General features: G+C 35.6%; 8 protein-coding genes and 3 pseudogenes across 12 annotated transcripts; 6 read left to right on the top strand and 5 right to left on the bottom strand.

Moving 5' to 3' along the window:
- Positions 1-777: 777 nt before the first annotated feature.
- On the top strand, positions 778-2639 carry T28A11.20 (Peptidase_M13_N domain-containing protein; the record flags this gene model as incomplete). The annotated part of the gene is made up of 9 exons (NM_071501.4): positions 778-840; positions 888-998; positions 1056-1250; positions 1295-1596; positions 1667-1880; positions 1924-2070; positions 2117-2230; positions 2275-2451; positions 2499-2639. 9 exons carry the CDS (start codon positions 778-780, stop codon positions 2637-2639), a joined length of 1464 nt encoding a protein of 487 aa, NP_503902.3.
- Positions 2640-2791: 152 nt separating this feature from the next.
- On the bottom strand, positions 2792-3481 carry T28A11.5 (annotated as a pseudogene). Its single transcript has 3 exons — positions 3335-3481; positions 2898-3280; positions 2792-2844 (listed from the first exon to the last, which is right to left on the bottom strand). Coding segments are annotated over exons 1-3 (583 nt in total).
- A 1038-nt stretch (positions 3482-4519) lies between these two features.
- Positions 4520-5346, top strand: T28A11.19 (T20D4.11-like domain-containing protein). The gene is made up of 3 exons (NM_071499.3): positions 4520-4681; positions 4728-5129; positions 5181-5346. Exons 1-3 carry the CDS (start codon positions 4529-4531, stop codon positions 5223-5225), a joined length of 600 nt encoding a protein of 199 aa, NP_503900.1. The 5' UTR covers positions 4520-4528; the 3' UTR covers positions 5226-5346.
- A 637-nt stretch (positions 5347-5983) lies between these two features.
- T28A11.18 (T20D4.11-like domain-containing protein) lies at positions 5984-7635 on the top strand. Its single transcript, NM_071498.6, has 3 exons — positions 5984-6118; positions 6691-7101; positions 7147-7635. The coding sequence occupies exons 1-3, from the start codon at positions 5987-5989 to the stop codon at positions 7204-7206; spliced, it is 603 nt and encodes a 200-aa protein (NP_503899.2). The 5' UTR covers positions 5984-5986; the 3' UTR covers positions 7207-7635.
- Positions 7636-7744: 109 nt separating this feature from the next.
- T28A11.17 (Peptidase_M13 domain-containing protein) lies at positions 7745-10552 on the top strand. The gene is made up of 9 exons (NM_071497.5): positions 7745-7839; positions 8196-8306; positions 8356-8577; positions 8805-9106; positions 9150-9360; positions 9426-9572; positions 9640-9753; positions 10039-10215; positions 10271-10552. The coding sequence occupies exons 1-9, from the start codon at positions 7780-7782 to the stop codon at positions 10406-10408; spliced, it is 1482 nt and encodes a 493-aa protein (NP_503898.2). The 5' UTR covers positions 7745-7779; the 3' UTR covers positions 10409-10552.
- Positions 10553-10798: 246 nt separating this feature from the next.
- On the bottom strand, positions 10799-11463 carry T28A11.6 (annotated as a pseudogene). Of its 2 annotated transcripts, none has more exons than one of them (4): positions 11402-11463; positions 11205-11351; positions 11040-11115; positions 10799-10844 (listed from the first exon to the last, which is right to left on the bottom strand). In that variant, coding segments are annotated over exons 1-4 (331 nt in total). The 2 variants fall into 2 exon arrangements; another variant differs by having other exon boundaries at positions 11221-11351.
- A 488-nt stretch (positions 11464-11951) lies between these two features.
- On the bottom strand, positions 11952-13659 carry srbc-5 (Serpentine Receptor, class BC (Class B-like); the record flags this gene model as incomplete). Its single annotated transcript, NM_071495.2, has 6 exons — positions 11952-12083; positions 12134-12235; positions 12280-12381; positions 12589-12798; positions 13270-13489; positions 13538-13659. The coding sequence occupies 6 exons, from the start codon at positions 13657-13659 to the stop codon at positions 11952-11954; spliced, it is 888 nt and encodes a 295-aa protein (NP_503896.2).
- A 1156-nt stretch (positions 13660-14815) lies between these two features.
- Positions 14816-15660, top strand: T28A11.16 (T20D4.11-like domain-containing protein). Its single transcript, NM_001383288.2, has 3 exons — positions 14816-14977; positions 15026-15415; positions 15464-15660. Exons 1-3 carry the CDS (start codon positions 14819-14821, stop codon positions 15512-15514), a joined length of 600 nt encoding a protein of 199 aa, NP_001370703.1. The 5' UTR covers positions 14816-14818; the 3' UTR covers positions 15515-15660.
- A 69-nt stretch (positions 15661-15729) lies between these two features.
- T28A11.22 (Ubiquitin-like domain-containing protein) lies at positions 15730-16457 on the bottom strand. The gene is made up of 2 exons (NM_001038416.4): positions 16053-16457; positions 15730-15909 (listed from the first exon to the last, which is right to left on the bottom strand). The coding sequence occupies exons 1-2, from the start codon at positions 16447-16449 to the stop codon at positions 15794-15796; spliced, it is 513 nt and encodes a 170-aa protein (NP_001033505.1). The 5' UTR covers positions 16450-16457; the 3' UTR covers positions 15730-15793.
- A 1425-nt stretch (positions 16458-17882) lies between these two features.
- On the top strand, positions 17883-19257 carry srt-63 (Serpentine Receptor, class T; the record flags this gene model as incomplete). Its single annotated transcript, NM_071493.5, has 7 exons — positions 17883-17999; positions 18043-18198; positions 18248-18373; positions 18430-18639; positions 18698-18818; positions 19001-19100; positions 19149-19257. The coding sequence occupies 7 exons, from the start codon at positions 17883-17885 to the stop codon at positions 19255-19257; spliced, it is 939 nt and encodes a 312-aa protein (NP_503894.2).
- Positions 19258-19443: 186 nt separating this feature from the next.
- str-58 lies at positions 19444-20565 on the bottom strand (annotated as a pseudogene). The gene is made up of 3 exons: positions 20081-20565; positions 19583-20031; positions 19444-19511 (listed from the first exon to the last, which is right to left on the bottom strand). Coding segments are annotated over exons 1-3 (1002 nt in total).
- Positions 20566-23526: the final 2961 nt, after the last annotated feature.

Below are 23526 nucleotides of genomic sequence, written 5' to 3'. Positions count from 1 at the left end.
TTCTTTGTATTTATTTAAACAAAAAATGGCAAAAAACGTGACGACAGAAGGAACGAGCACACATTTTATAGTGTTGTCATCCAGAAGCCAAGATCACCAAGCCAATAAACAGGGTAAGACCCTCCCCTAGTAACACTAAAAGCCTACGCTTTTTATCATTTGGCTGTTGGTGAGAGTAAGAAAAAATATCCTTCTTGTCATGAGGAATTAGGAGAGTCATACAGCCCACAGGGTTAGAACAAGGAAGTTTATAGATATCGAGGATATGTTTCTTTACACTGTTCGGTAGAGTATTGGAAAACAGAGCAATCAGGAGGTTAAATCGTCCTCTAAGATCGATGGGATAACATTTTCGAAGTTGACGAGAATGAGAATGGGAATCTTTTTGTAAGGCATATAGGGAGGCAGGCGTGATTTCAGGACCTGAGGTCTGCCTTCAATTTGCCAGCTTCGGTCAGTGGCTTGGTGTTTGTACCACACAGTGCGAAGTGTGGCTATTTTTCCGCGGCCGACAGTTTTCTGGTTCTGCACCTATACATTGGGCGCGGGTCGCGGCGCAAGACAGGTGGAGGTCGCCGCAAGGCAGGCAGCAAAACAACAACTTCAGAGTAGAGATCCTTCTCGCACTACGTTAAAATTTTCAACTTCCTGATCCATCAGATGAAACGTTATCAAAGTGTATTGAGTTCAAATTGATTCGAACAGGTGTCGCCGAGCTTTTTCTTTTGAGAGTATGTGACCGGAGATCTAGTCATTCTCCGTTTTTCCCAATCGGAAATGAAAGTTATTTGGCTATCAGTTATTTTTTGGGCGACGGTTTCCACGGCGGATTTTGAACAGGTATCAATTACAATATTGTTCAAAAACATTTTATTCATGCTACCTAGAATTCGACTTTGAACCCTTGTGATGACTTCTACGATTATGTCTGCCAACAAACCTCCCGGACAATTACAAATCTTACATTTACCGGTTTGTACGAAGAGCTGGAAGTACAGGTAATGCAATTTAATACATTTTCTCCACAGTTGTAACCTTTAAAAATATGTATTTAGCAACCCAACGAAACATTTTTCAACAATGGAACATACACTTCACTCGAAAATCTTGTAAACTTATCAAATCTAACACAGTGGTGTGTTGAAATGGAAGTGCTGTCCCTAGGTTACTACAACTACATTGCTGATGGACTGAATAGCTCTGAAAAATTGAAAGAAGTCATGAAACGGCTTGATGGCTTGAACTCAACGGTAAGCACAACATTCATATTAATTCTAAATTAATTTTAATTCAGAATGTCAATATATTTTACAACGCTCTTCATGCAAACGTTGAAATCCTAAACCAGATGAACATTCCTGTCGTCGAGGAAAATCAATTTCTCCATAACATTTCTGAAACTTTGAAGATACGGATCAGAGCTGAACTAGAGAGCAGTTCGATATCAGACAAGGCAAAAACGCATATCAAAAAGAGCATTGAAACGTCGAAACAATTTTATGCATTCTACGATCACAACGATGTGAAGGTCTTTGAAACGGCAAAGTTGACATATGAAACTGAATACTATCGATTGAAAAGCTTGTTATCCCCTGAGTAGGTTTTCTACCCTCTCCAACCTCACCTGAAGAATTTTAAGTCTATTACATATAAATTGTGTTTTCAGAGACATCCAAAGGAAAGTAAGTGAGTCAATTCTCCGAATCGGAGCAACAACTGCCTCGATGGAATATTTGATGAGTATGATCCCGGGATTCGATGTAAACTTCTTGTTTCATGCAATTATTGCGAGTCCGGAGAATGACGCATTTCAGTATAATGGTGGAAATCACCTTCTCACAGTAATTACTAGGAATGATCTTACTCAACAAGAAAAGACGGTTAGTGATTGCGATGTGAGGTGTTCCAATCTTTATATTCCAGATGGCCGATACATACTTCATTACCACACACGAAATTATGCATTTAATTTATCCAGTTGCCAATAGTTATATAAACGAAAGTGTATGGTCCGGTGCTCTCGAATGTACCCTTCGTGATGTTAAAATGTTAGGAGAGACTGATGCAGTGGTAGATTACATAACTATTAAAAAAGATTATGACGCTTAGCTTTCAGAAACCCGTGGATGGATGGTATAATGCAGATATTGGCTACGAAGATCTGATCAATGTAATGGCGATGAGAGTTCTTATGAAAATGGCAGCGGAGAAGTCAGTCAATGAGCAGCAGGTGAAAAAAAAAGAAATGATAATTTTTGAGATGGTATTTTTCAGCTGAAAGAAGCCCTGGAAACTGTAATCGGAGGTCTTTGCAAGCACACTGGTAGGAAAAACGAGTTGATCCCCGACCATCATCCGTTGGAAATTTCTCGAAATGCGGCAGTACGTCAATATCCGTTATTCAACTCATTGTATGGATGTAAGGCGGGAGATCGTATGTTTGCAAAACCAGTGCGTTGTACCATTTATTAAAAGTGCAACTTTTATAATCTTTACAGAATGAGTATTGCAAACCACTAGGGGATCCCATCAACGTTGAGGATTTTCTGATCAAAAACGAAACACGGAAAGATGCCGGTGGATTCTTTAAGGACGTTCTAAACACGGCAGAGCGTTTTAATTTTACCTATGGCCTGTAATTTGAAATTAGCAATTAATAAATGTTTCCAGAAACGAGATAATAGTTCAAAATCATTGTGAAACTTTTGTTAGATCCGACTATGTCAAAATGCCAAGTTTTCTAAGAGTTTATTTCAGAAAAAAACAATTGAAATAACTTTGAGCAATTTCAGTTTAGAGTTTATTGGAGTCACAGTGCCTATATTCGGTTGTATTTTTGAGCATCTGAAATATTTAAAATAATTATAATATTTTGTAACTTTAAAGCTGAGACTAACATTCAACAATTTTCGCGAGTCCTCCTCTCCACAAGTTTCGCTGACCAATTTCTTCATGCAATTGTCTTTTCCAACCATATTTTTGCACAATTCGTCCGGAAGCTTGTCTTTTATGATAAATCCATCAAACGGACCCCACATCTTGTAACACTCGGGTGACGGTTTCAATTCCTCCAACTTTGTCAGACAGGTTATAAAATTTGTGCCCAGGAAGTTCAGCGTCTCACAAGACTCCCTGACTTTTTTGGAGGAGTCGGTAGGTTCTTTATTATTTTGACACTCGAAAGACTCGGTGCAGTCGGCCATGAAGAGGCATGATGTTTTGAATTTATTCATACTATCTTGACTCTTCACATCCAGAAAATACATTTTTGCCATGAAATCTCCAAATCGATAAAATAATATATGTTACGAACTAGACATCACTAAAAACTTACATAAAGGCAAACGAAGAATTTTTTAAAGGTAAGTTCTGTGCAATTTGTTCCAGTTCCTGACTCGATATATATACTTGTTTTACTGTTCGGGATGGATCCATAAGCTAGTGCAAGGAGGACTGCTCCGAGAATGGTAAGACACCTCATTCCTGACAATTACCAAATTGAGTTTTTGCTTCAAAACTGAAAAAAAAGGAAGTTTGAACGATGGAAAGTAAAGTATAAGATTCGAACTACCTATCCCACTGGGTCTGGGTTTCGTCTATCTCAATTGTTTCACAAGCGGGCTAGGGTCCGACGGCATGTGATGTACGCGTGTCAGGTGTTCCATCGCGGAAGTAAGCATGCTTTCAGCAAGATTTGAATCCAATTCTACGAAAAAATTCAAAAGCATAATTTAACAAATATTTTCAGAGTCCAACTAGTGTTACTACACCTCCAACCATTTGGTTTCGCAGTTCATATTTCACTTTTTGAAAGTTGTTTCAATAAATCCAATTACTCTGATAAACATAATGTTTTGTCTTTTTGCGTGTTATTCATCCATTGGAATTTTCAGAAGATCAAAGAATTTTTTTCGAAAATTTTTTTAACATCAAAAAGTGTTAATTACTAAGTTTTTGTCCTTTTTGAGAAAATAATAGTTTCACTTTTTTTACTTCAATTTACTTTAAACTAGAATATATATTACTTGAAGCATGAGCAAACCATAAAATTCGAGGGAATTTATCTTTGATCGGCGTTTTGAAAAAAATTTAAAACGTTTTTTCAAACTTTTTTACTGTGATATATGGTAATTGCGGTATCATGGTTGTGTTTGAAAGCAATTTATTCACTGACGCTACTCCACCTTTAATCTTGATCTGACACAACAACGAAGAGCACTACCGTTTTTTTTTTTTCGATGTTTAATCGCTTGTCTCGGATCTGCTTGGAACCAGGCTCCCTTCTTACTCACTTCCGGGATTGAACTTATTTTTATCTGACATGCTTACACATTCACAGTTTCACATCACATGACATTTGCTTCAAACATTTTGACCCTGTGGAACTTTGACAGTTGGCGTCAGGGGAAAAATGTTGAACCACCGTCAGAAAACTATGTTCTATTGCAGTGGGATAGGTTATCTCACTTTTTCATTTTTGTCCTCTGGTTTTTGAAACAAATTTTTGAATTATTGTTAATTGCAGGAAATGAGGGGATTTCTTAAATTTGCTATACTCGCAGCAGTCCTCCTTGCACTCGCTTATGGAGATGACGAAGACGAGGAAGCGAGTGAGTTAGAGAGAAGAAGAATTAGAAACTGTCCAGAAGTCACTTTTAAAAGAATGACCGGTTGCGTTTGGGTAAGTTTTTAGGAATAACTAGCTCATGTGAATAATTGTTTTACAGGAGTTTGGAAGATTTTTGAAAAAAGTACTTTTTCTGGATTTGGAGCAGAGGACTCTGGATAGATTTAGAAAATCGTGCCTTTCAATGGCTGAATGTTTTGATCTTATTGAGTGTAAAGAAACTGGCAAATTTTCAAGAGGCAAAAGAATCAAGGACTCTTGTGACGTCATGAACTACTTATCCAAAGATTTTGTGCCCTGTCTTAAAAGACTGGAAAGATTAGATCCGGCACCAACGTGTTTCAACAAATGGAAACCATTTTCTGATTTGAATGAAGTTGGACCTGACACAACCCCAGAGGAAATGGAGGAACTGTGTAAAAATATGTTGGGAAAAGACAATTGCATGAAGGACCTAGTCAGCAGAACTTGTGGAGGAGTCATGTCGCAAGAGTTGGTTGATGTAAGCTTTAGCTTTTTGTATAGCAGAGAAATTGAATTTTGAATGTTTCAGCGTTTCGAAGCTACATCAGTTTTCAAACAATGCGACGCCGATTAAATTTAGCGGACATTTGTTTCTTCAACATTAATTTGCTCGTGTAATAAATCTAAAAAACAGTTAACAAACGTTTAGATTTAAATAATTTTGGTTTTTTCTCAATAAAACTGTGTTTCTAAAACTACCGTTTTCAGCCGAAAATAAAAAAAATTTACTTCAAACTTGTGAAAATATATGTTATGGGGTTATTCAAGTAGTGTCTGAAAATTAAAAAGTGTAGACAAATTACGTCACAACTGTATTCAAGTATATATAAACATGTATATGACAATACTGTTGTAGCATTAAAAAAAAGCAACATTAAAAATGAAGTAATGGATATATTCTGAATCTGAAACATAGAATTAGCCAAGTTTGGAAAATTTAAAAATATGTAACTTTTGGGATGGTCTCTAGACTGTCTTCTCCGTTCAATCTCATTCGGATGACGATTTCTGGAAAAAAGAAAAAAGCAAAAGAAAGCACTTGCTATCTTCTGTTCTTAGTGTAATTTTGAGATTTCTTGGGGTCAAAAAATTCCGGCATCAACATGTTTGTGGTGAAAAAGGGATACGTCTCAAGGTACAAATTTCATTGATATTGGTGGAACAAATGTGCGATCTAAAATCATCAGAAACTTTTCTTGAGCTACTCCAGGAACAACGACAGTTGACACATTATCATCCCCTGAATCGTTTAAATAGAGTTCACCGTATTGAAAGTTTTCAGTCTAACTTTTTTCCTTTTTTAATCAACTTTTAATATAATTTTTGTTTCAGAAAATGATAGGATTCCTCAAACTTGCCATTATTGGCACTGTGTTTTTGGGTGTTGTTCATCAAGCAGTTTCTACGGCAGCACAAGACGCCGGCTGTACTGATGAAGAATCACTTAGGACACATTCTTGTGACCTGGTGAGTTGTTTTTTTTGTTTTCACGCAACTCGATGATATCGTATTAAATGTGAATAGCGCCAGTGTGGATATTGCTTTAACACATGCCTATGGTACCATAAAGACCAAATATCAAAAAAAAAGTTTTCCTGCCAACATTTTTAAGAGAAATTTAAATTCCCGCAAAAGTTGGTCTCGCCACGATGGGTCTTACCACGATGGGTCTCGCCACGATGGGTTTCGCCACGATTGGTCTCGCCACGGCCATATCCCCCTACTACTACAGTACCCCGACTATATCCTCCAACTTTTTTTCTCCAGAAGGTTCTGGAACATTCCAGAATTTTCTCAAATTTTCCAGAAGGTTCAGGAACATTACAGAATTTTCCAGAAATTCCCAGAAGGTTCTGGAACATTTCATAATTTTTCCGAAGTTTCCAACATCCCTTCAAAAGACGAAAAGTAAATTTTTGCCAAACTACAGTAATCCTACAGTACTCCTACAGTACCTCTACAGTACCCCGACAATTTCCGTTTTAAAGCAATTTCCTCACTGGCGCTACTCACCTTTAATTTCAAATATTTGAATTTAGGTTCTGGCCGATTTCCTCGAAAATCCTGGCAACCTCGACGTGAAGAACAAAAAGAGGTTAAAGGAATACAAGGATGATTGCCATAACGTACTCAGTTGCTACAACAAAATCAAATGTTTGGGAACAAATGGGGAAAAAATTCCAGCGGTTAAGTATATTGGAAAGCATTGCAGAGCTACGGATTACGTACACGATGATTTTGCCAAGTGTAGTGACAAATTGAATGCAAAGAAATCAACATGTTTCGATGACTGGGACCCAATTCCAAACAACGTCACTACTGAAAAAGTCCCAAAAAAATTTGACCAGTTGATGAGTGAGTCTTGTAAAACATGTTTTGGAAAAGACAACTGCATGATGAAGGAAATTAAAGAAACATGTGGCCAACAAGAGTGGGACTTATTCCGTGTGGTAAAAAGCTTCTAGATAATTTCTCTAAAAAACTTTCATTTTCAGCATTTCATAATTATCGCTGGTGGATTTTTCGACAAGTGTGACTTCAGCAGGCTGGATTAAATTTTATGTGTTGTTAAATGACTCCTACAAAATTAATCAAAAGTGGCAAAACCTTATCAAAACTTTTTTTTCAAATATAATTTTACGATTCGCGTTGTTTGTGAGACTTTGAAAGCTCTTGCAAAAAATCAGAAGTTTAGGAGAAACATCACAGAAACAGTTTCCTGTGTTGATTACAGAGTGTTTAAAGCCGCAAAAATATTTGGGGTGGCCTATTCTGAGAAATCACTTTCAAATCACACAATTCTCGTTTTGAAGTCCAAGGCTTTAAGAACTTACTGTCCATGTCAGTAGTATAAAAAAGAATTTTCAAGTTTGTCCATCTTATGTCGCTACGTTCTGAAAAAGTGGCAGTTACCCTATTTTTGAAGTTTGGTCTTTTTTCGATGAATTTATAAGATTTTTCAATAAAAAAGGCTCTTCTTCTTGTTTCATCAGCAATTGGTCAGGATCTATGTGAATTAGAAATATTTTTAACATTGGGGCAGAGTTTTGAAGAACAAGGTCGCTCCAACATGTGGCGTACAAATGAACACATGCCTTTTCACATTTTGCTCCTAATACTAACTGAGAATGAACTTCCTGTTGGTACTGACACTAATTGTGATTATAAGTGTGCAGAGTAGACAGGAGGTAAGTTTTTTTCTAAACTAAAGTACTGAAATTGTAGAGTTTTTCGGTATTTTCAAATTAAATTTATTGTATTTCGAATATGACTGACTTAATAAAAAAACCAAGTATATTAATATTTGACTAGTTTGATCAATTTCCTGAAGTCGAAATTTGACAAAATTTTCGGAGGTTTGTGATTGTTGGTATTTGTTTTGTTGAAAATTTCAAAAATTTAACTTGGAACCTGAATATAAATTTTTCCGAACAGAATGTATTTTCTCTAACGTTTTCTCTAGTCAAATAATGATTGTTGTGTTCGTTTCAAGAATGTTCCAGATCGGTGCTAGCTTTTTTTTTAATCAAAAAATAGTTTTCAGAATGTTAGTCTGGATCCTTGCAACGACTTCTACGATTATGTGTGCTCAAATGACACCAGAAGCATCACTGAGCTTAACTTCACAAGTTTATTCGAGGATCGAGAGATACTGGTAGTAGGCTCCCTGTCATGCATCCAATATTACGCAGTAATGGTTTCAGAATCCGAACATTTCATTTCCGAATAACGGGACCTACATCACATTTGATCAGATTCTTAGCCCGTATAGCTTGATGATGTGGTATATGGTGGTCAAATCAATGGATACGCCCACTGTTGGTTCTGAATTTTTTGATGAGGCGACACGCGAATATGCTACAAAGAAGAACAATTCGGAGAAATTCAGTTTCGCGTTGGAAAACCTGGAAAACCTTAATCTAACGGTAAGAAAACTCTGGAAATTTTTGGAATATTCCAAATTTAGAATTTTAATTTTGTTTAAGGTTCACGGAAAAAAGGTTTGCTATTCCTAGTTCCAAGAAAGCAAGTGTATTGGATTTTCTTTTTATTTTTAAGAGAAATTATATAATTTTTGGAGGGAATTTAGTTTTATAATAACAATTTCAATACTATTTTCACATGCTAATTTTATAATTTTTTTCTATTCCAGTTGACAAATGTTTTCTACAATTCTCTCTACGCCAATATCGAGGTCCTCAATCAGCTTAATCTTCCAGCCTCCGAAGAAAACGAATATCTTCATCATATTTTCGATCTAATGAAAAATAATACTATCGAGGAGATTTGGAGCAGTTCTTTATCAAATAAAAGTAAAAAAGAATTTGAGAAAGAACTGAACAAGTCAAAAGTAATTTTTGGACTATTGGATTATAATAATGTGACAATGCTAGAGGAAACTAAACTCATTTACGAGACGGAATATTATCGACTCAAAAGTTTATTGTCGTCAAAGTAAGTAGAATATTGAATACTAACCTTTAAAATTAGTTTTCAGTGATCTTGACACAGAAATTGCGGAGAAAATCATCCGTTTGGGAGCCACTGATACCGCGACAAAAAACTTGGGGAAACGAATTCCGGGCTATACACCGCAGTTTTTGTTCTCCGCTTTTGCGTCGAATATGGCAAACGAGGCGTTTAATCAAAATTCAAATATTTATTGTGGAATTGTCACTCGAAGTGATTTACAAGAACCCATTTTAACGGTGAGAAAATATTGACCATTAATTTCCTAAAAACAAAATGCCGAGGCTATCTTACACTTTTCCAGATAGCCGACACCATTTTTGTACTCGCCCATGAGCTCATGCACTTTGTCTATCCATTCGGAATACGGTTACTGCCTTCTAATGTTACAAAAGCAGCAAACAAGTGTACACAAGATGAAGTCAAGATGATGGGTGACTCTGATGCCGTGGTGAGCTAGCAAATTTCTACTTTTGCTTTACATACTTCCCTGTACTTTTCAAAAGTGACGATTTCAGAAGCCAATAGATGGATGGTTCAGTGAAAACATCACTCACGAAGATCTTCCAAATTTATTGGGATTAAGGATGGTTATGAAGATGGTCGCAAGGAAATCGGCGAATGAAGAGCAGGTAGGAAATATTTCAGCAAAATTAAAGTACGCGAATTTCGGAACGCCTACATTTTAGATAAATTGGATAGGCCGGCGCGGCTCCAAAAGTTGCCGGGTGCTGGAATTTTCGGCAACCTGCAACCAAGTTTTTTTTATTCTACAGAAACCTTGGAGTTACCAATAAAATCAAGAAAATTAAAAGGCTCCAAGGTACTTGTAACGAGCACAAAAGTTGAACAATTATGCAAGTTAAAAAATTATTGCTTCCGTGAGTCAAGTCGCCGCCAAAAATTACATATTTCAGCTGAAAAATGCGCTTGAAACAATTTTGAGCGGATTATGCATCCAAGGCAAACCAAAAAACTCAATTCTACCAAATCATCATCCCTTTGAAATATCCATCAACACAGCCGTTCGCCAATATCCATTGTTCAGTTCACTCTATGGATGTCGCCTTGGTGATCGAATGTTTGCTGAACCGGTACGGAATTTAAGATGAAAAAAGGAAAATACGGTATAGGTATCTATTTTTTTAGGAAAAGTTTTGCAATCCACTGGGAGGCGACGTGAACTTGGAGGACTATAAAATCAAGAATGATACTGAAGATGTCGGTGGATTCTTCAATTATATAATGGATACTGCAAATGCGTTTAATTTTTCTTTTACGAATTGATTTTTGCCACAACCATTCAATATGTGCTTGATGTTTTCCCACAGTTTCGTGGGTTTATTTATAACCGTTTTTATGCTTTTCCATCAAATTTTAATGATATTAGTTTTTATGTTTGTTCTTCAAAATACACTTAATCAAAAAAAACCACAATTCAAAGCACTGAACGGGATAGTAATGTATACTTGTTTGAAGATCAACAGCCTGAACTTCATGATTCATTTTTCTCAGTTTGTTTGAGTTAGAATAAAGAGAAAAATCAGAATAAAGAGAAAGTCAATAATTTGGAAACTGTATGTGGAAGCTGATTTTATCTGGGTCTACAAAAAATCTACACTTTTGTTTATTAATAAGGCAAGTGTTTATTAATAAGGCAAGTGTTGAAATATGGAGATTTAAATTGACGGTGTAGTTTCGTTGGTGCGTGATCCAATAGGTCCTGTAAAGTGAAAGTTGTGACGATGTGCATAAAGTAAAATACTTGGGAGTTTACTGTAGTTGCAAAAATGTGATTTTTATTTTCAACAATTTGTAATTTTTAAACATTCAAAGATGTCATACCCCAGCGCTCTAGGAGCTTCACAAAAGCTCCTAGAGGGCTTGTTATCAAAATTCGACATTTTTCCCAACTCACTTTGAATAACTGAAACTGAGAAAGTGCCCACATTGTGTACTATCAACGGATTGGTTGCGGTCTTGGTAATATTAATCTAAAATTTTTAATTTGTTTAATTGATTGTTTAATTGAAATGATTTGTTGGAGAAACTGAACCACCACTCACTTTACTTTTTTACATACTTTTTAACATGCGTACCGTGTTTGTGTTCATTATTTTTTCCAACAACTCCGGATACTCCAAAAACAATTGGCGATGCTACGAACAGGATTCCAATTAATACTGTAGCTATCTTAGCTATTGTTTTCCAATTATCTTTTTGTTGGGAGCTTAAAATTATATAAATCTTGAAGCGCAGTCCAAAAAAACAAGGGCTTACCTATTTGAGTTTCCTAACAACAAGGGGTCGTTTTGAGAATAAACAGGGTCTTGTGATTGCATTTTTTCTATTTTTTCACAAGAGATATACTACACGAATGCGATTGATTCACGAATATAGTTCGTTTTAAAAGAATTCAGTAGTGACCCAAGGTCAAGATGACAAGAAACTAGTTTTACGGCAATGCGAGGGGTTTGGAAGGGATCTTTTTGGCATGAGACAAGGAAGTAGTCGTGCAACTCTAGAAAGAACAAAAAGTATTTTCAATTGTTTGTGTGTTATCTGCTAGATGTCTGATCACAAAATATCGGAAATAATAGATGAGATCTTTTAGAAGAATTGTTGAGAGACTTGTGAGAAGTAGGAGCGTGCAAATAGTTCATATCGTATAATTTTGGCCTGAAACTTTATTCTTTCAAAAATATAGTGTTTAAAGTATATTTAGATGATATCTTGCAGTTGATCCTATGAATATTCGAATCGAAAACTCTTTGTTTTATGAGAACATAGAAATAGAACAGCTTATAACTTTAGTATTCTACAATTTAGGTCAATTTTGGAATGTGCGAGTTACTATAACAACACTTGACCGGGCGCTTCTTCTTTTCAATATCTTTGAGATGAAATATGATTCAACTGCACTTCCAACTAATTTTATAATGTAAACATACGGTCCAATATTCTGAAAAACTAGCGAGCATAATCGTTTTGTGAGCTGCTAATACACCCGACCTTAAAGCTGAAAAATGGGGTTTTAGGAATATAATTTGATATTGTTGGCAGGAAATCACATAAGAACACGTTGGCAGCATCGATCAGAGCAATGTGATTTATCTGAGTTTCTGATTGTTCGGCAACTCTAAATGAAAATATATTACCTTTGAATGCTCTTCTCCTGCATTCTGTCCAAGTGATTTATTGAGAAACATTAGTCTTGTAGAAAGTAAACCGGATAATACAAAGGTAAGAGCGAATATCACCTGAAACATGGCATTTTCAATAATTACTGAAATTTGAAGCCAACATCAACATCGAGGACTTCATATTTTTTGTGGAAAATATGTTTCCTCCTTTAGCTGCGCAGCTACTATTTTGCGCGCGAGCTCAAGTTTGATGTGTCAGTTTTTTTTTTACTTGATAATAATTTAATTGAGGTTTCAATTACAAACATTCTGTAATGTTTTTACCGATCTATCAGTTGTCCAAAAGTCGAAAAAACAAGTGTCAAGTGAGCAGCGCAAAACTCCACAGTCTCGAGGAATTGCGGATATATTTATAGAACAAAATATGTATAAAATGAGGTTTTCAAACATTCCCATAGTAATAGCAAACAACAGAATAATTATAGAAGGGCATAAATCACGATAGATATGAAACATAATTGGTGTGTAAATAGCCTGAAAAAATTGGAGTAGCCTGTCGGAAAAATTAGAAATTTTAGTTTGCAGCAGTTTTAAATCTCTAGCTCATGTGTTCAGAAAAACGTTTTTAAATTTATATTTAGTAAATTATTCAAATGCGCAAAAATGGTGTTGTTACAGAATTTGTAATTGCACTTGATACATACATAAGTCAGTGGAGGCTTAAGCTTCGGCGTAGTGTTAGGCTTAGGCTTAGACTGGACGGGGTGAGGAAAAAAAAAGAAAAAAGAAATTTCAGAATATTCAAGAATTCAAAAAAAAAATAAAATAAAAACACCAGAAATGATACATTCCGAATACTGGAAAAAAAACATGGAAAATTGGCTGGAATTTACGACAGATCCAAAAAAAATCGCTTAACAATTATTTTTAGAGTGATACTACGGTACCTTGCTCACTAAACTACAACTACAGTATCTCGACATTACCCCCCTTGAAAAAACTCACCAACACCCTCTCAATTGAAATCGACAACGCCACAATCGTTCTCATAGCTCCTGCTGTTTGAAGTGGAAACCCGACGTAAAGTATGAAAATTTGTTGCGCGTGAAGCTCATCAGTGAAAAATGAATACACAATGCAGAATGTCATATAGGCACAAGCCAGAACATTATAGGCCACATCAAGAAAGAGACGGTAGAAGAAGAGAATCATTTTCTGACGAGTTCTGGAACTTTGAGGTACACATGTGTGGTAATATTTTTCCTCCACCAACTTTCCAATCTTTGTTATAAAATAGACGTTCATAATAGTTGTGTAAATAGAAGAAATAACTCCAATTGTTGTTACAATCACCGCGGGCACACTCATAAGAGGGCCTTCTTCAGGAGATGACATTTTCTGCAACTAAAAAAAGACTTCGAAAGAGCTGGAATCCCTTGTTCCTAGAAAAATTTCGATCGAACTTTTTTCCGTAGCCTCTCCCAACTATAGTATACTTAGCAGATAATTTGAGAAAGTTGCCAAAAGTGTCTGTGCCTTCTTAAATACTCCAAGCGCAATAAAGAATATATAACATTTTGACCGATAACTATCTGGGAACTAAACAAAATTGCGTAGTAAATATCATAAGTAAGCAAGTAAAACACAATCAACCTCCAAAAAGTCTTTGACTTTAAATGAAAAGCGCAACAAACTCCACAATTCATATAAAGCTGCTGACTATGCAATTTATATTCCTTGTGCCATTAATAATCATAAACATGTTGAGATTGACAACAAAGTATAGGAAGTTTGTTCAGTCGTCGGGTGCCTCTATATTTTTTTATAATCTCCGAAAGTCAAAGCAATATGTAGAGCAAAAACCAAAATGTCTTTCTAATCCAATTTCCGCATAACTCGCGGCGGTAGGTGTGTTTTGATGGAGGCATCTGACAGACTTTATCAGGAAATAATAACTGTTGTAAGAACGAATTCACAGTAGTCTCATTTTAACCCCTAATACTTTGCTAGTTTTTACCCAAACATTGAATATCAAAATCTTCCGAAAAGTGATTTTTGTACTGTTTATTTCAGATCCTGCCTCAATAATGCTTCTTCCCTTGATTGGAGCTGAGTTGGCTCCATAAGAAAGTGCAACAAGATATGCTCCAAGTACATTGACCTTGAAATCAGACCAGAAGAAGTTTGATCGACGAAATCAAGAAAAAAAGAGCAATTATTTCTGTCGAGTTCGAAAATGTTTTCTTCCAACGCCAACTGCTCACAATTCACAATCGAGGTCAAAATGTTCGAAACTAGCAACAATTTTTCTTCTGGGAGCCAGGCTCCCTTCTTACTCACTTCCGGGATTGTACTTATTTTTATCTGCTACGCTTACATGTCATGTGTCCCAAACATTTTGACCCCGATTGTGGAGCTCTAACAGTTGGCGCCAAAGAAACCGAATTGTTGAGCCACCGCCATTAAATATGTTCTCTAGCAGTGAGATAGGTTGTTCAACTTCTCTTTTTTTTCCGGTTTTGAAACAATTTCGTAAATTCTTTATTTGCAGAAAATGAGGTGTTCCATCAAACTTGCTGTGCTTGGAGCAGTCCTGCTTGCATTCGCATGTAGTTCCAACCAGGCTCCAAGTAATGAAACAAGTATTATCGAGTCTGAACTTGGAACAAATTGCACCACGGTTACCTTTAAAAATTTCCTCGGTTGCCTTTATGTAAGTTCTCAAAATTTTCTAGCTCAGTGATACTCTATGTTTCTTTAGCGATTCGGAGATTTTATGGCAAAGATGTACTTTCTGGATGTAACGAAGCAGAAGAGTTTAGAGAAATTTCATAAATCGTGCAATTCCATGGCCGATTGTATTGAGAATCTTGAGTGTCATAAAGATAAAAACCTTACCGACTCCAAAACAATGAGAAATGCTTGTGAGACTCTGAAATTCTTCGTCACCGATTTTTTTACTTGTTTGGAAAAAATTGGAGAATTGAAACCGGAACCCCAGTGTTTTAAGGAATGGAATCCATTCGAAGGATTTAATGACAAAGAGAAAAATCAAGAGGAGTTGTGCAAGAACATGATGGGAAAAGACAATTGCATGAAGAAGTTGGTCAGCGAAAATTGTGGAGAGGAGGACTTGAGAAAGTTGTATAATGTGAGTTTCCTTTTTAAAATTTGAAGATATTAATTTGAAATATTTCAGATGTTCAAGTTTGCGGAAGTTTTCAAACAATGTGATGCCAGCAAACTTTAAACTGTAAACATGGAATGGGATGACCGAGTCGCCAAAAAGAGCTGCCAGAAAAAATCACCAATATCTTTAATCACCTGAAAATTTTTTTTGCAGCCTTTTTTATCTGTAGAAGATTTTCAATTGATTCCGAAGAGATTATTTTATTCGACTTTTTGTGCGAAACTTAACACAAAATTTAATTTTAAAAAAGTCAGAAATGTCCTGAAAAATGTTCGTTACTGATTTAATCTTTATTATCAAAAATTGCATTTCCAAATATTTCACATACAAAATGATGGGTTACCCGTTCCCTTGATAATGAATGTTAGGATTAAAGCTGAGATGCATGAAAATATTCGAATCATCTGTGATGTGGTATTCATAAAGTGTCCATTCGTCTCGGTCAAGTCGTCTTCCTGAAATTTGTAATTTTTTTTTAATTCGACGGGATTTTGTGACGCGTTAAAAATTTTCAAAAAATGGTAGAAGTTTAAAAAATCTGAAATTTTGTCAAATTGACAAGGATTGTTTAATACGAATTTTTAATTTATATGCATACCATTCCAAACAATCCACATAATGCTCTCCGGGTAATTAGTCTGGCAATGCACCAAATGCTTCAGGTCCCGAATTGTTAAAAGCGAGCTCACACGGTTGCGGAGCACATTTCCATTTACCCGAATAGTCAAGTCTAGGCTATAGTCTATTGGTTCATGTTTTGGTTTTTCCTCGAAATATTTATCCTCTTCTTCTTCTTCTTCCCAAACTTTTTTCGTTTGTAGAAGTTTGCGGTTTTTCATTGCATTTCGAAGTTTTTTGAAAAATGTTCGATTCCGCGGAGAATCTAGGTCGTCAGGTTCAAGTAGGTTTTCAGAGCTGGATTCAAATTCCCGTAGTTGTCGAATTGGACTATGTTTGAAGTGGGGTTTGACAAATCTGGAGGTGCTTGGCTTCATCTTTCTGAAAATTTAAATAATTGTTGATACTAGCAAGTTTTTCAAACAAAAATATCAGTTAAGTTTAAGCAATGATAGTTTGAAAATTAAAATTTTTTTTAATATAAAAAAAAATTATGTCAAAAAATCATTAAATGTTACCGATTGGCCGGAAATTTTTTCAATCAATTAAAAATTTAAAAAATCCCCAAAAAATAAGCTCCAACTTTAAAAATTTTATACTGGGAAAATTTCAAACATTCTCTAAAAATTGGGACAAAGTGTGTGAAAAATTGAAAATTTAGGATTAGTACCATGAGTTCAAATTGAGAATAAAATGTAAAAATTATTTTTAAAAAAAGAAGTTATGCCAGAATTTTCAGATTAACTATTTCGTAATCAAGTTTCATTATACTGGAACTGATAACAAATAAAAATAAACCTAAATAAATTTCAACAGCAATCTGAACAATGTAACTAGGTACCATCTTCTTCTATTATTCAAATGGATGTAGATATGACCTGACCTAACCAACTGACTGTCTGCGTCTCTTCAATCTTCATTGTGCCTCTTCCCTCTCGATAAACCATGTGCTCGGGTAAGGGACCATCTGTTCATCACCCTCTAGGCCTTAATTATAAAGTTTATTGTGTGACAACCGGCGGAACAGTGACTTTGGCAACGCTTTTAGGGTGGCAATAAAGTTTACTGATCTTTTTTTGTTGAAAATTGAGTACTTGGAATGTACCAATATACTGAATCGCAACAGAAAAAATTACGAAATAATATATTGATTATTCAAATATTGTAGGGATTCAAACATGCGACCGTATTATAGTTATCTCAAAAAGTGGCAAAAACTCAGTAATTGCCATTTTTTAAAGTCAACAAAATTTTTTAAAAATCTCTCATTTTGCATCATCTGAATAATTTTCAATTATTTCCCTTTTGGACTACTCCACCTTTAAAATAAAGTTCAACTGTAACTTGCTGACAACATTAGCATTAAATTTAAAAACATCATAATTTATTTTGCCTAACGTAAATATAGTGTTGTAAATATGGTGTAGTTTCAGCAACAAATTACAAATAATCTTCATGATCTATGCCACATTTAAGCATATAATTTAGTTTCCAAAGGAGAGCAGATGATGTAAGGTTTTGTTGACCAAGAAGTTTCTTTTATAAAGCTTATCGATAAAAGTAGAGTTCAATATTTAATTCAATTTCAATTTTTTAAATTATCCAAAAAATGTTTGATTTCATACAAAACAATTTTAGTTTTTATTTTTAAAATTACTCAAAGTTTCAAAAACGTTTCCAAAGTTTTTTTTTTTTTTTTTCCACAGATTTCTAAAAGTTTTCAGAATATTCCAAAATTTTTAAAACGCTTTTTGGTCTGTTAATTTTAATAAATTTTGTTCATAATTTCAGTTGCAAAGATTCCATTTAAATGTCATCGTCCAACACGTCTTCACTGTTCAACACGGACACAGAGCTCTTCACAATTGGTATCGTATACGTAGTTCTTACAGTAATCGTTTTCCCCGTATATGGCCTCCTTATTTATGTAAGTATTCAAGTGCCTGACTTGAATACAAAAAATATTGTAGGCGCTAAATTCTGAGAGCGAACTGAAAGAAAATATATCTTACAAACTCTTGAATCTCCTCAATTATTGTGATGTTTCTCAATCGTTCTGCCATTTTTTGACGGGCATTTTCTTGATTTTCCCTATTATTTCCGAGAAAGCCCAATTCTTCGTAAGAGTAAGTCCTTATACTTATACGTAAAAGCCTACTTGGTCTAATTTTCCAGATTGTTGGATGTACTGCCAACTCACTTTGGCTTGCAACTTTTATCATTATGGCAGTGCTCGCCATCACCCGTATTGGGGTAGCATTCTTCCACATTAAAGCAACAAAGTGGTCTGGCTGGATGATCGTAAGTCAGAAATGCAGTTCAGAAACTTATAGTTTAAAAAAGTTCAAAAACTTCAGGTTGCTCTTGGGATCGGATTCACTTATATACTCGTAGTTTGGATGATCGGTTGTGTCACGCAAAATTTCGAACTCACTGGACCAAGTTGGTCTTATGATATGACTGTTGAATATGCGAGTTTACTTGCGAATCTCGAGCTTGTGCTATGTTTCCCTACACTTGCACTGAGCTTTTTTTCATATATTCTTATCATTTCCAGTATTTGCAAGGCAAGTAACAATTTTTAAGTTAAAGTAACAATTTTTAAGTTAAATCATATAATTTTAGAAGCGTAATATTGCCCAATCATCCTCATCGTCGATTTTTCGAACTGAAGTAGGAATTCTTGTGCAGGCAACTATTCTCACAGCCTACATGGCTATTCTGATCACACTTTGGCACAATGCAGGTTTGTCGAACTGCTGGGGCCTCACCTGCCTCACCTGTCGGTTACGTACGCCTGTCTCGACCAGCTGCTTTTGTATAGTGCGGAATGGAAACCGAAAGTGTCGGGCGCTGTGAAAACGTGGTGACAGGCAGGCTGGCGTCAGGCCTTCAATCTCCGTCTAACTCCCGAACACTGAATTTCAGATTCCTGGTTTAAAATGAGAAACTTCACGTTGGCATCACTTAACTGTGGGTGGATCCTATTTTCACATCTCAACTTGGTTCTTCTCATCTCTATAAATAAGTAAACAACAATTATTTTGTCAGCCGAAACGTAAAAAGTTAATTTCAGAGGTGTTCGAAGTCAGATTCTGAAGCTATTGTGCTCCAAGAAAGTGCCTAGACAAACTTCAAACCTTGTGCCTGTTCATGTCAGTTCAACTGCTCCCGTTGAATCATAACATCAATAATTTGCTTCTAATTGCTAAAAAATTTCATTTTTTAGAAGTCGAAAATTGTATTTCCTTTATTTTAAGGGGTACGTCGCGTCTGCTTGATTCTCTTTGAAATTCTTGTGGTAAAATGTTACAAATCGTGGATTTTTACAAAGTTCTTAAAATAAAATTTTTTTGATGCAAACACACAGATTAATTGGTAACATTTGCAGTGCTATGATGAGACACTTCGACCTTTGAAATTCCACAAAGGAGTTTATCTGAAATATAAAAATTTATTGATAAATCTTCGATACAAAAAAACAGAAACTTGGCTAAATTTGTAACTCACTTCGGATTACCGCTTTGTATTCCGCAACGATCCACATGAAGCAAATTGCGTCAAACGGCGGATAAATTCCAATAAACGCATACAACCACCCGGTTTGCAAGCTGATATTTCCTTGAATGTACGGTGACAAAAGCGGAGTCATCAGAATTGGAATAGCCGGAAAAAATATACAAACTGTTGGGACCACACATTGGACAACTAGAGCTTTGAACAATTGCATTTGCAACTTTTTGTTTTGAATAGAAAACGTTTCCAACTCGGATTTTATTTTGAAGTGTATCTTGATTCCGCAATAGAATATCACTAGATAGTGAGACAATATAATAAACGATGCAAGAAACAAGAATCCCAGGTCCTTCAATCGAATATATCCATCAGCAGCGTATATGAGCATCACAAATCCAGAAATGTCTGGCATTAATATTCCGTAATTGTCTGATATTTCTTTGCTGAAAAATTTGGAAAATGAGCTTCTTCTTCTTCCAAAATAATCCTTACTGCAAATATGATTTTGCATAATCATCCGGTGCACAAAATCTATAATACAAAACAGCATACATCGTCCCAGGAGTTAATGAATATAAAATCCAAATTATACTCCACATATTGTCAAACTTTTCCTGCCACTGTTTGTGTGCCAAGCACAGGTAACGATATGCAAATTGCAGAGAGATGAATATGATCACCGAGACATAAAAGTTAACCCAAATGGCTATTGCAATACGTCAGAGAGTTTTTGATGCGATCGACGTGTTAATGCTAAAAATCATCATAGCATCGTTGTAATTATGAGCGAATGGCATGGCTATGTATTCAGCTAATGAGAGGGAAAATCCCATAATTGAAAATCCGATGACCATCTTTTTATAAGTGCCGGTAATTTTTTTGATGAAGCAGACCGTGAGAATTATGAGCATCATATTGGACAGAAAACTCGTGCAGAGTCCGATGTTTGAAACAATTTTTATTATGTTATTAAACATAATAATGGTAGGTAAAATATTATTTTAAATATAATAATGGTAGGTAAAATATTATTGCGAAAAAGGAAAAATGATTGATGAATAGTGCTACATATAACCAGGATGTGTTTTATATTCGATTTTCCGAAGAAACTACAATGTCTACCTGGCATCCCGAAAAACAATTCTGACGAATCTTCTTATTTTTTCTACAATTTATTGTCTGGTGGACTACAAAATTTCAATAGTGGTTTTCGTTTCAAGGATGACTAACGGTTCGGTGTAGATTAGATTTAAGATTAGACAGATTAGACTTTAAGACTTAAGATCGACTTCACAAAAAATTTTTCAGAAATTTAAAAAAAATTAAAGTTTTGAAATTTCAAACATTCGTGATGTAAAAATTGTCAGATGTATATAGTTCAGCAATTCTGTATTTTTTCGAACCAAACTCTGAAAGCGGACACTACCCGTATTAAAGTAGATTCTTTCATAATAAAGCTACAAATTGGTCTGGCTGGAAGATCGTGAGTCAGAACTGCTGCAACACAGTTACAGTGCTGGCCAAAAAGATATCCACTTTTGGTTTTTTGTGTGTAACTTTTTTCTCAAGCATCCATTTGACTTGAATTTTTCCGTGTGCATAAAGCGAAATGTTACGCAAATTTGCGGACCAAACATTACATGATTATCGATTTTTTCTGAATTTTATTTCAATTTTTTGATTTTTTCGTTTTTCCAATTTTCATTATTTTTTTTGAATTATCAATAAAACGCACTCTGTTTGTTGCACTGGATTTGTTTGGTTGATAAATTATTTTTAAGGTATGGTAAAATCTGTTGGGTGTAAAAATCTTTCCTTGGACGTCAAGAAAGCCATTGTAGCTGGCTTCGAACAAGGAATACCCACGAAAATGCTCGCGCTGCAAATTCAACGTTCTCCGTCGACTATTTGGAAAGTAATCAAGAAGTACCAAACTGAGGTGAGTTCGAAAAATATTATTTTTTAATAATAAATGTTTAGAAATCCGTCGCTTTGAGAATCTCGCCCGGCAGGCCTCGAGTGACAACCCATAGGATGGATCGCAACATCCTCCGATCAGCAAGAGAAGATCCGCATAGGACCGCCACGGATATTCAAATGATTATAAGTTCTCCAAATGAACCTGTACCAAGTAAACGAACTGTTCGTCGACGTTTACAGCAAGCAGGACTACACGGACGAAAGCCAGTCAAGAAACCGTTCATCAGTAAGAAAAATCGCATGGCTCGAGTTGCGTGGGCAAAAGCGCATCTTCGTTGGGGACGTCAGGAATGGGCTAAACACATCTGGTCTGACGAAAGCAAGTTCAATTTGTTCGGGAGTGATGGAAATTCCTGGGTACGTCGTCCTGTTGGCTCTAGGTACTCTCCAAAGTATCAATGCCCAACCGTTAAGCATGGAGGTGGGAGCGTCATGGTGTGGGGGTGCTTCACCAGCACTTCCATGGGCCCACTAAGGAGAATCCAAAGCATAATGGATCGTTTTCAACACGAAAACATCTTGGAAACTACAATGCGACCCTGGGCACTTCAAAATGTGGGCCGTGGCTTCGTGTTTCAGCAGGATAACGATCCTAAGCATACTTCTCTTCATGTGCGTTCCTGGTTTCAACGTCGTCGTGTGCATTTGCTCGATTGGCCAAGTCAGTCTCCGGACTTGAATCCAATAGAGCGTTTGTGGGAAGAGTTGGAAAGACGTCTTGGAGGTATTCGGGCTTCAAATGCAGATGCCAAATTCAACCAGTTGGAAAACGCTTGGAAAGCTATCCCCATGTCAGTTATTCACAAGCTGATCGACTCGATGCCACGTCGTTGTCAGCTGTTATTGATGCAAACGGATACGCAACAAAGTATTAAGCATAATTATGTTGTTTTTAAATCCAATTGCTCATATTCCGGTACTTTAATTGTCATTTCCTTGCAACCTCGGTTTTTTCAATATTTCTAGTTTTTCGATTTTTTTTGAATTTTTCTGAAGTTTTTTCAAAATCTGTTGAACATTTTTGATGAATATTGTGTTTTTAGATTTTGTGAACACTGTGGTGAAGTTTCAAAACAAAATAACCACTTAGAAAAAAGTTACACACAAAAAACCAAAAGTGGATATCTTTTTGGCCAGCACTGTATATTTATAGAAATATATAGAAATCTATAGAAAAAATAATTCAGACTTCCATGTTTGAAGGTGGGGCACCGAAATCTGGGAAATATTTTTGAATGGCTCCAAATTTTCCCCTGATTCCTAATATCGACGTGAAAAAATTCAAAAAAAATTCCCTGATTTTATAATTGAGCTTAAAATCGCGATTTTCATTCGTGCACCCATGAGTTTTTTCAAATTCGCGCCGAAATAAATTATCCTTGGAGCGCGTTTGCCTCATTTAATTTTCTTAATATATTATTACTTTTTTTCCAGTTTTTCAGCTATTTTCATCCATGCTCAATTGGCACAAACGAACATGTTAAAAAAACGGCATATGCGCTCCAAGGATAATTTATTTCGGCGCGCAATTGAAAAAGCTCATAGCTCATGAAAATCGCAATTTCAAGCACAAATGTAAAATCAGGGAATTTTTTTTGAATTGTTTCACTTACTATTAGATATTCGGAATCAGGGGAAAATTTGGAGTAATTTAAAAATATTTCCCAGATGTCGGTCCCCACCTTTAAAATAGTATTTTTTCATATTAATGCAACAAAGTGGTCTGGCTGGAGAACCATTTCAGTTCAGCAACACAGTTCGAAAAAATAATTCAGAATTCTCCTTCATGTTAAATATATATTTCACGTACAAAACACTTGAGAAGAATGAAAACTGAGAAAATACGAAAAAAATATTGCTAACCCTATACACAAGTAGGTATATTTATGTTTTTTTGTTTTTTAAAGCCGAACATAAAAAACAGTTTTTTCCCTTCCCAAATCACATTTCAAAAACCA

Source organism: Caenorhabditis elegans, chromosome V (genome assembly GCF_000002985.6).
Source record: "Caenorhabditis elegans chromosome V".
Lineage (NCBI taxonomy): Eukaryota > Metazoa > Nematoda > Chromadorea > Rhabditida > Rhabditidae > Caenorhabditis > Caenorhabditis elegans.
Note: the sequence above shows the minus strand (reverse complement) of the source record. Positions and strands in the feature narration are given on the sequence as shown.

Excerpts from the sequence above, each read along its gene's own strand:
- T28A11.19 (NM_071499.3), top strand. The coding sequence starts at position 4,529 with ATGAGGGGATTTCTTAAATTTGCTATACTCGCAGCAGTCCTCCTTGCA. Across the intron at positions 4,682-4,727 it reads GAATGACCGGTTGCGTTTGG|GAGTTTGGAAGATTTTTGAA; the intron begins GTAAGTTTTTAG and ends ATTGTTTTACAG. Across the intron at positions 5,130-5,180 it reads TGTCGCAAGAGTTGGTTGAT|CGTTTCGAAGCTACATCAGT; the intron begins GTAAGCTTTAGC and ends TGAATGTTTCAG.
- T28A11.18 (NM_071498.6), top strand. The coding sequence starts at position 5,987 with ATGATAGGATTCCTCAAACTTGCCATTATTGGCACTGTGTTTTTGGGT. Across the intron at positions 6,119-6,690 it reads GGACACATTCTTGTGACCTG|GTTCTGGCCGATTTCCTCGA; the intron begins GTGAGTTGTTTT and ends ATTTGAATTTAG. Across the intron at positions 7,102-7,146 it reads AGTGGGACTTATTCCGTGTG|CATTTCATAATTATCGCTGG; the intron begins GTAAAAAGCTTC and ends TTTCATTTTCAG.
- T28A11.17 (NM_071497.5), top strand. The coding sequence starts at position 7,780 with ATGAACTTCCTGTTGGTACTGACACTAATTGTGATTATAAGTGTGCAG. Across the intron at positions 8,578-8,804 it reads TGGAAAACCTTAATCTAACG|TTGACAAATGTTTTCTACAA; the intron begins GTAAGAAAACTC and ends TTTCTATTCCAG. Across the intron at positions 9,573-9,639 it reads TGGGTGACTCTGATGCCGTG|AAGCCAATAGATGGATGGTT; the intron begins GTGAGCTAGCAA and ends TGACGATTTCAG.
- T28A11.16 (NM_001383288.2), top strand. The coding sequence starts at position 14,819 with ATGAGGTGTTCCATCAAACTTGCTGTGCTTGGAGCAGTCCTGCTTGCA. Across the intron at positions 14,978-15,025 it reads ATTTCCTCGGTTGCCTTTAT|CGATTCGGAGATTTTATGGC; the intron begins GTAAGTTCTCAA and ends ATGTTTCTTTAG. Across the intron at positions 15,416-15,463 it reads ACTTGAGAAAGTTGTATAAT|ATGTTCAAGTTTGCGGAAGT; the intron begins GTGAGTTTCCTT and ends GAAATATTTCAG.
- T28A11.22 (NM_001038416.4), bottom strand. The coding sequence starts at position 16,449 with ATGAAGCCAAGCACCTCCAGATTTGTCAAACCCCACTTCAAACATAGT. Across the intron at positions 15,910-16,052 it reads TATGTGGATTGTTTGGAATG|GAAGACGACTTGACCGAGAC; the intron begins GTATGCATATAA and ends TACAAATTTCAG.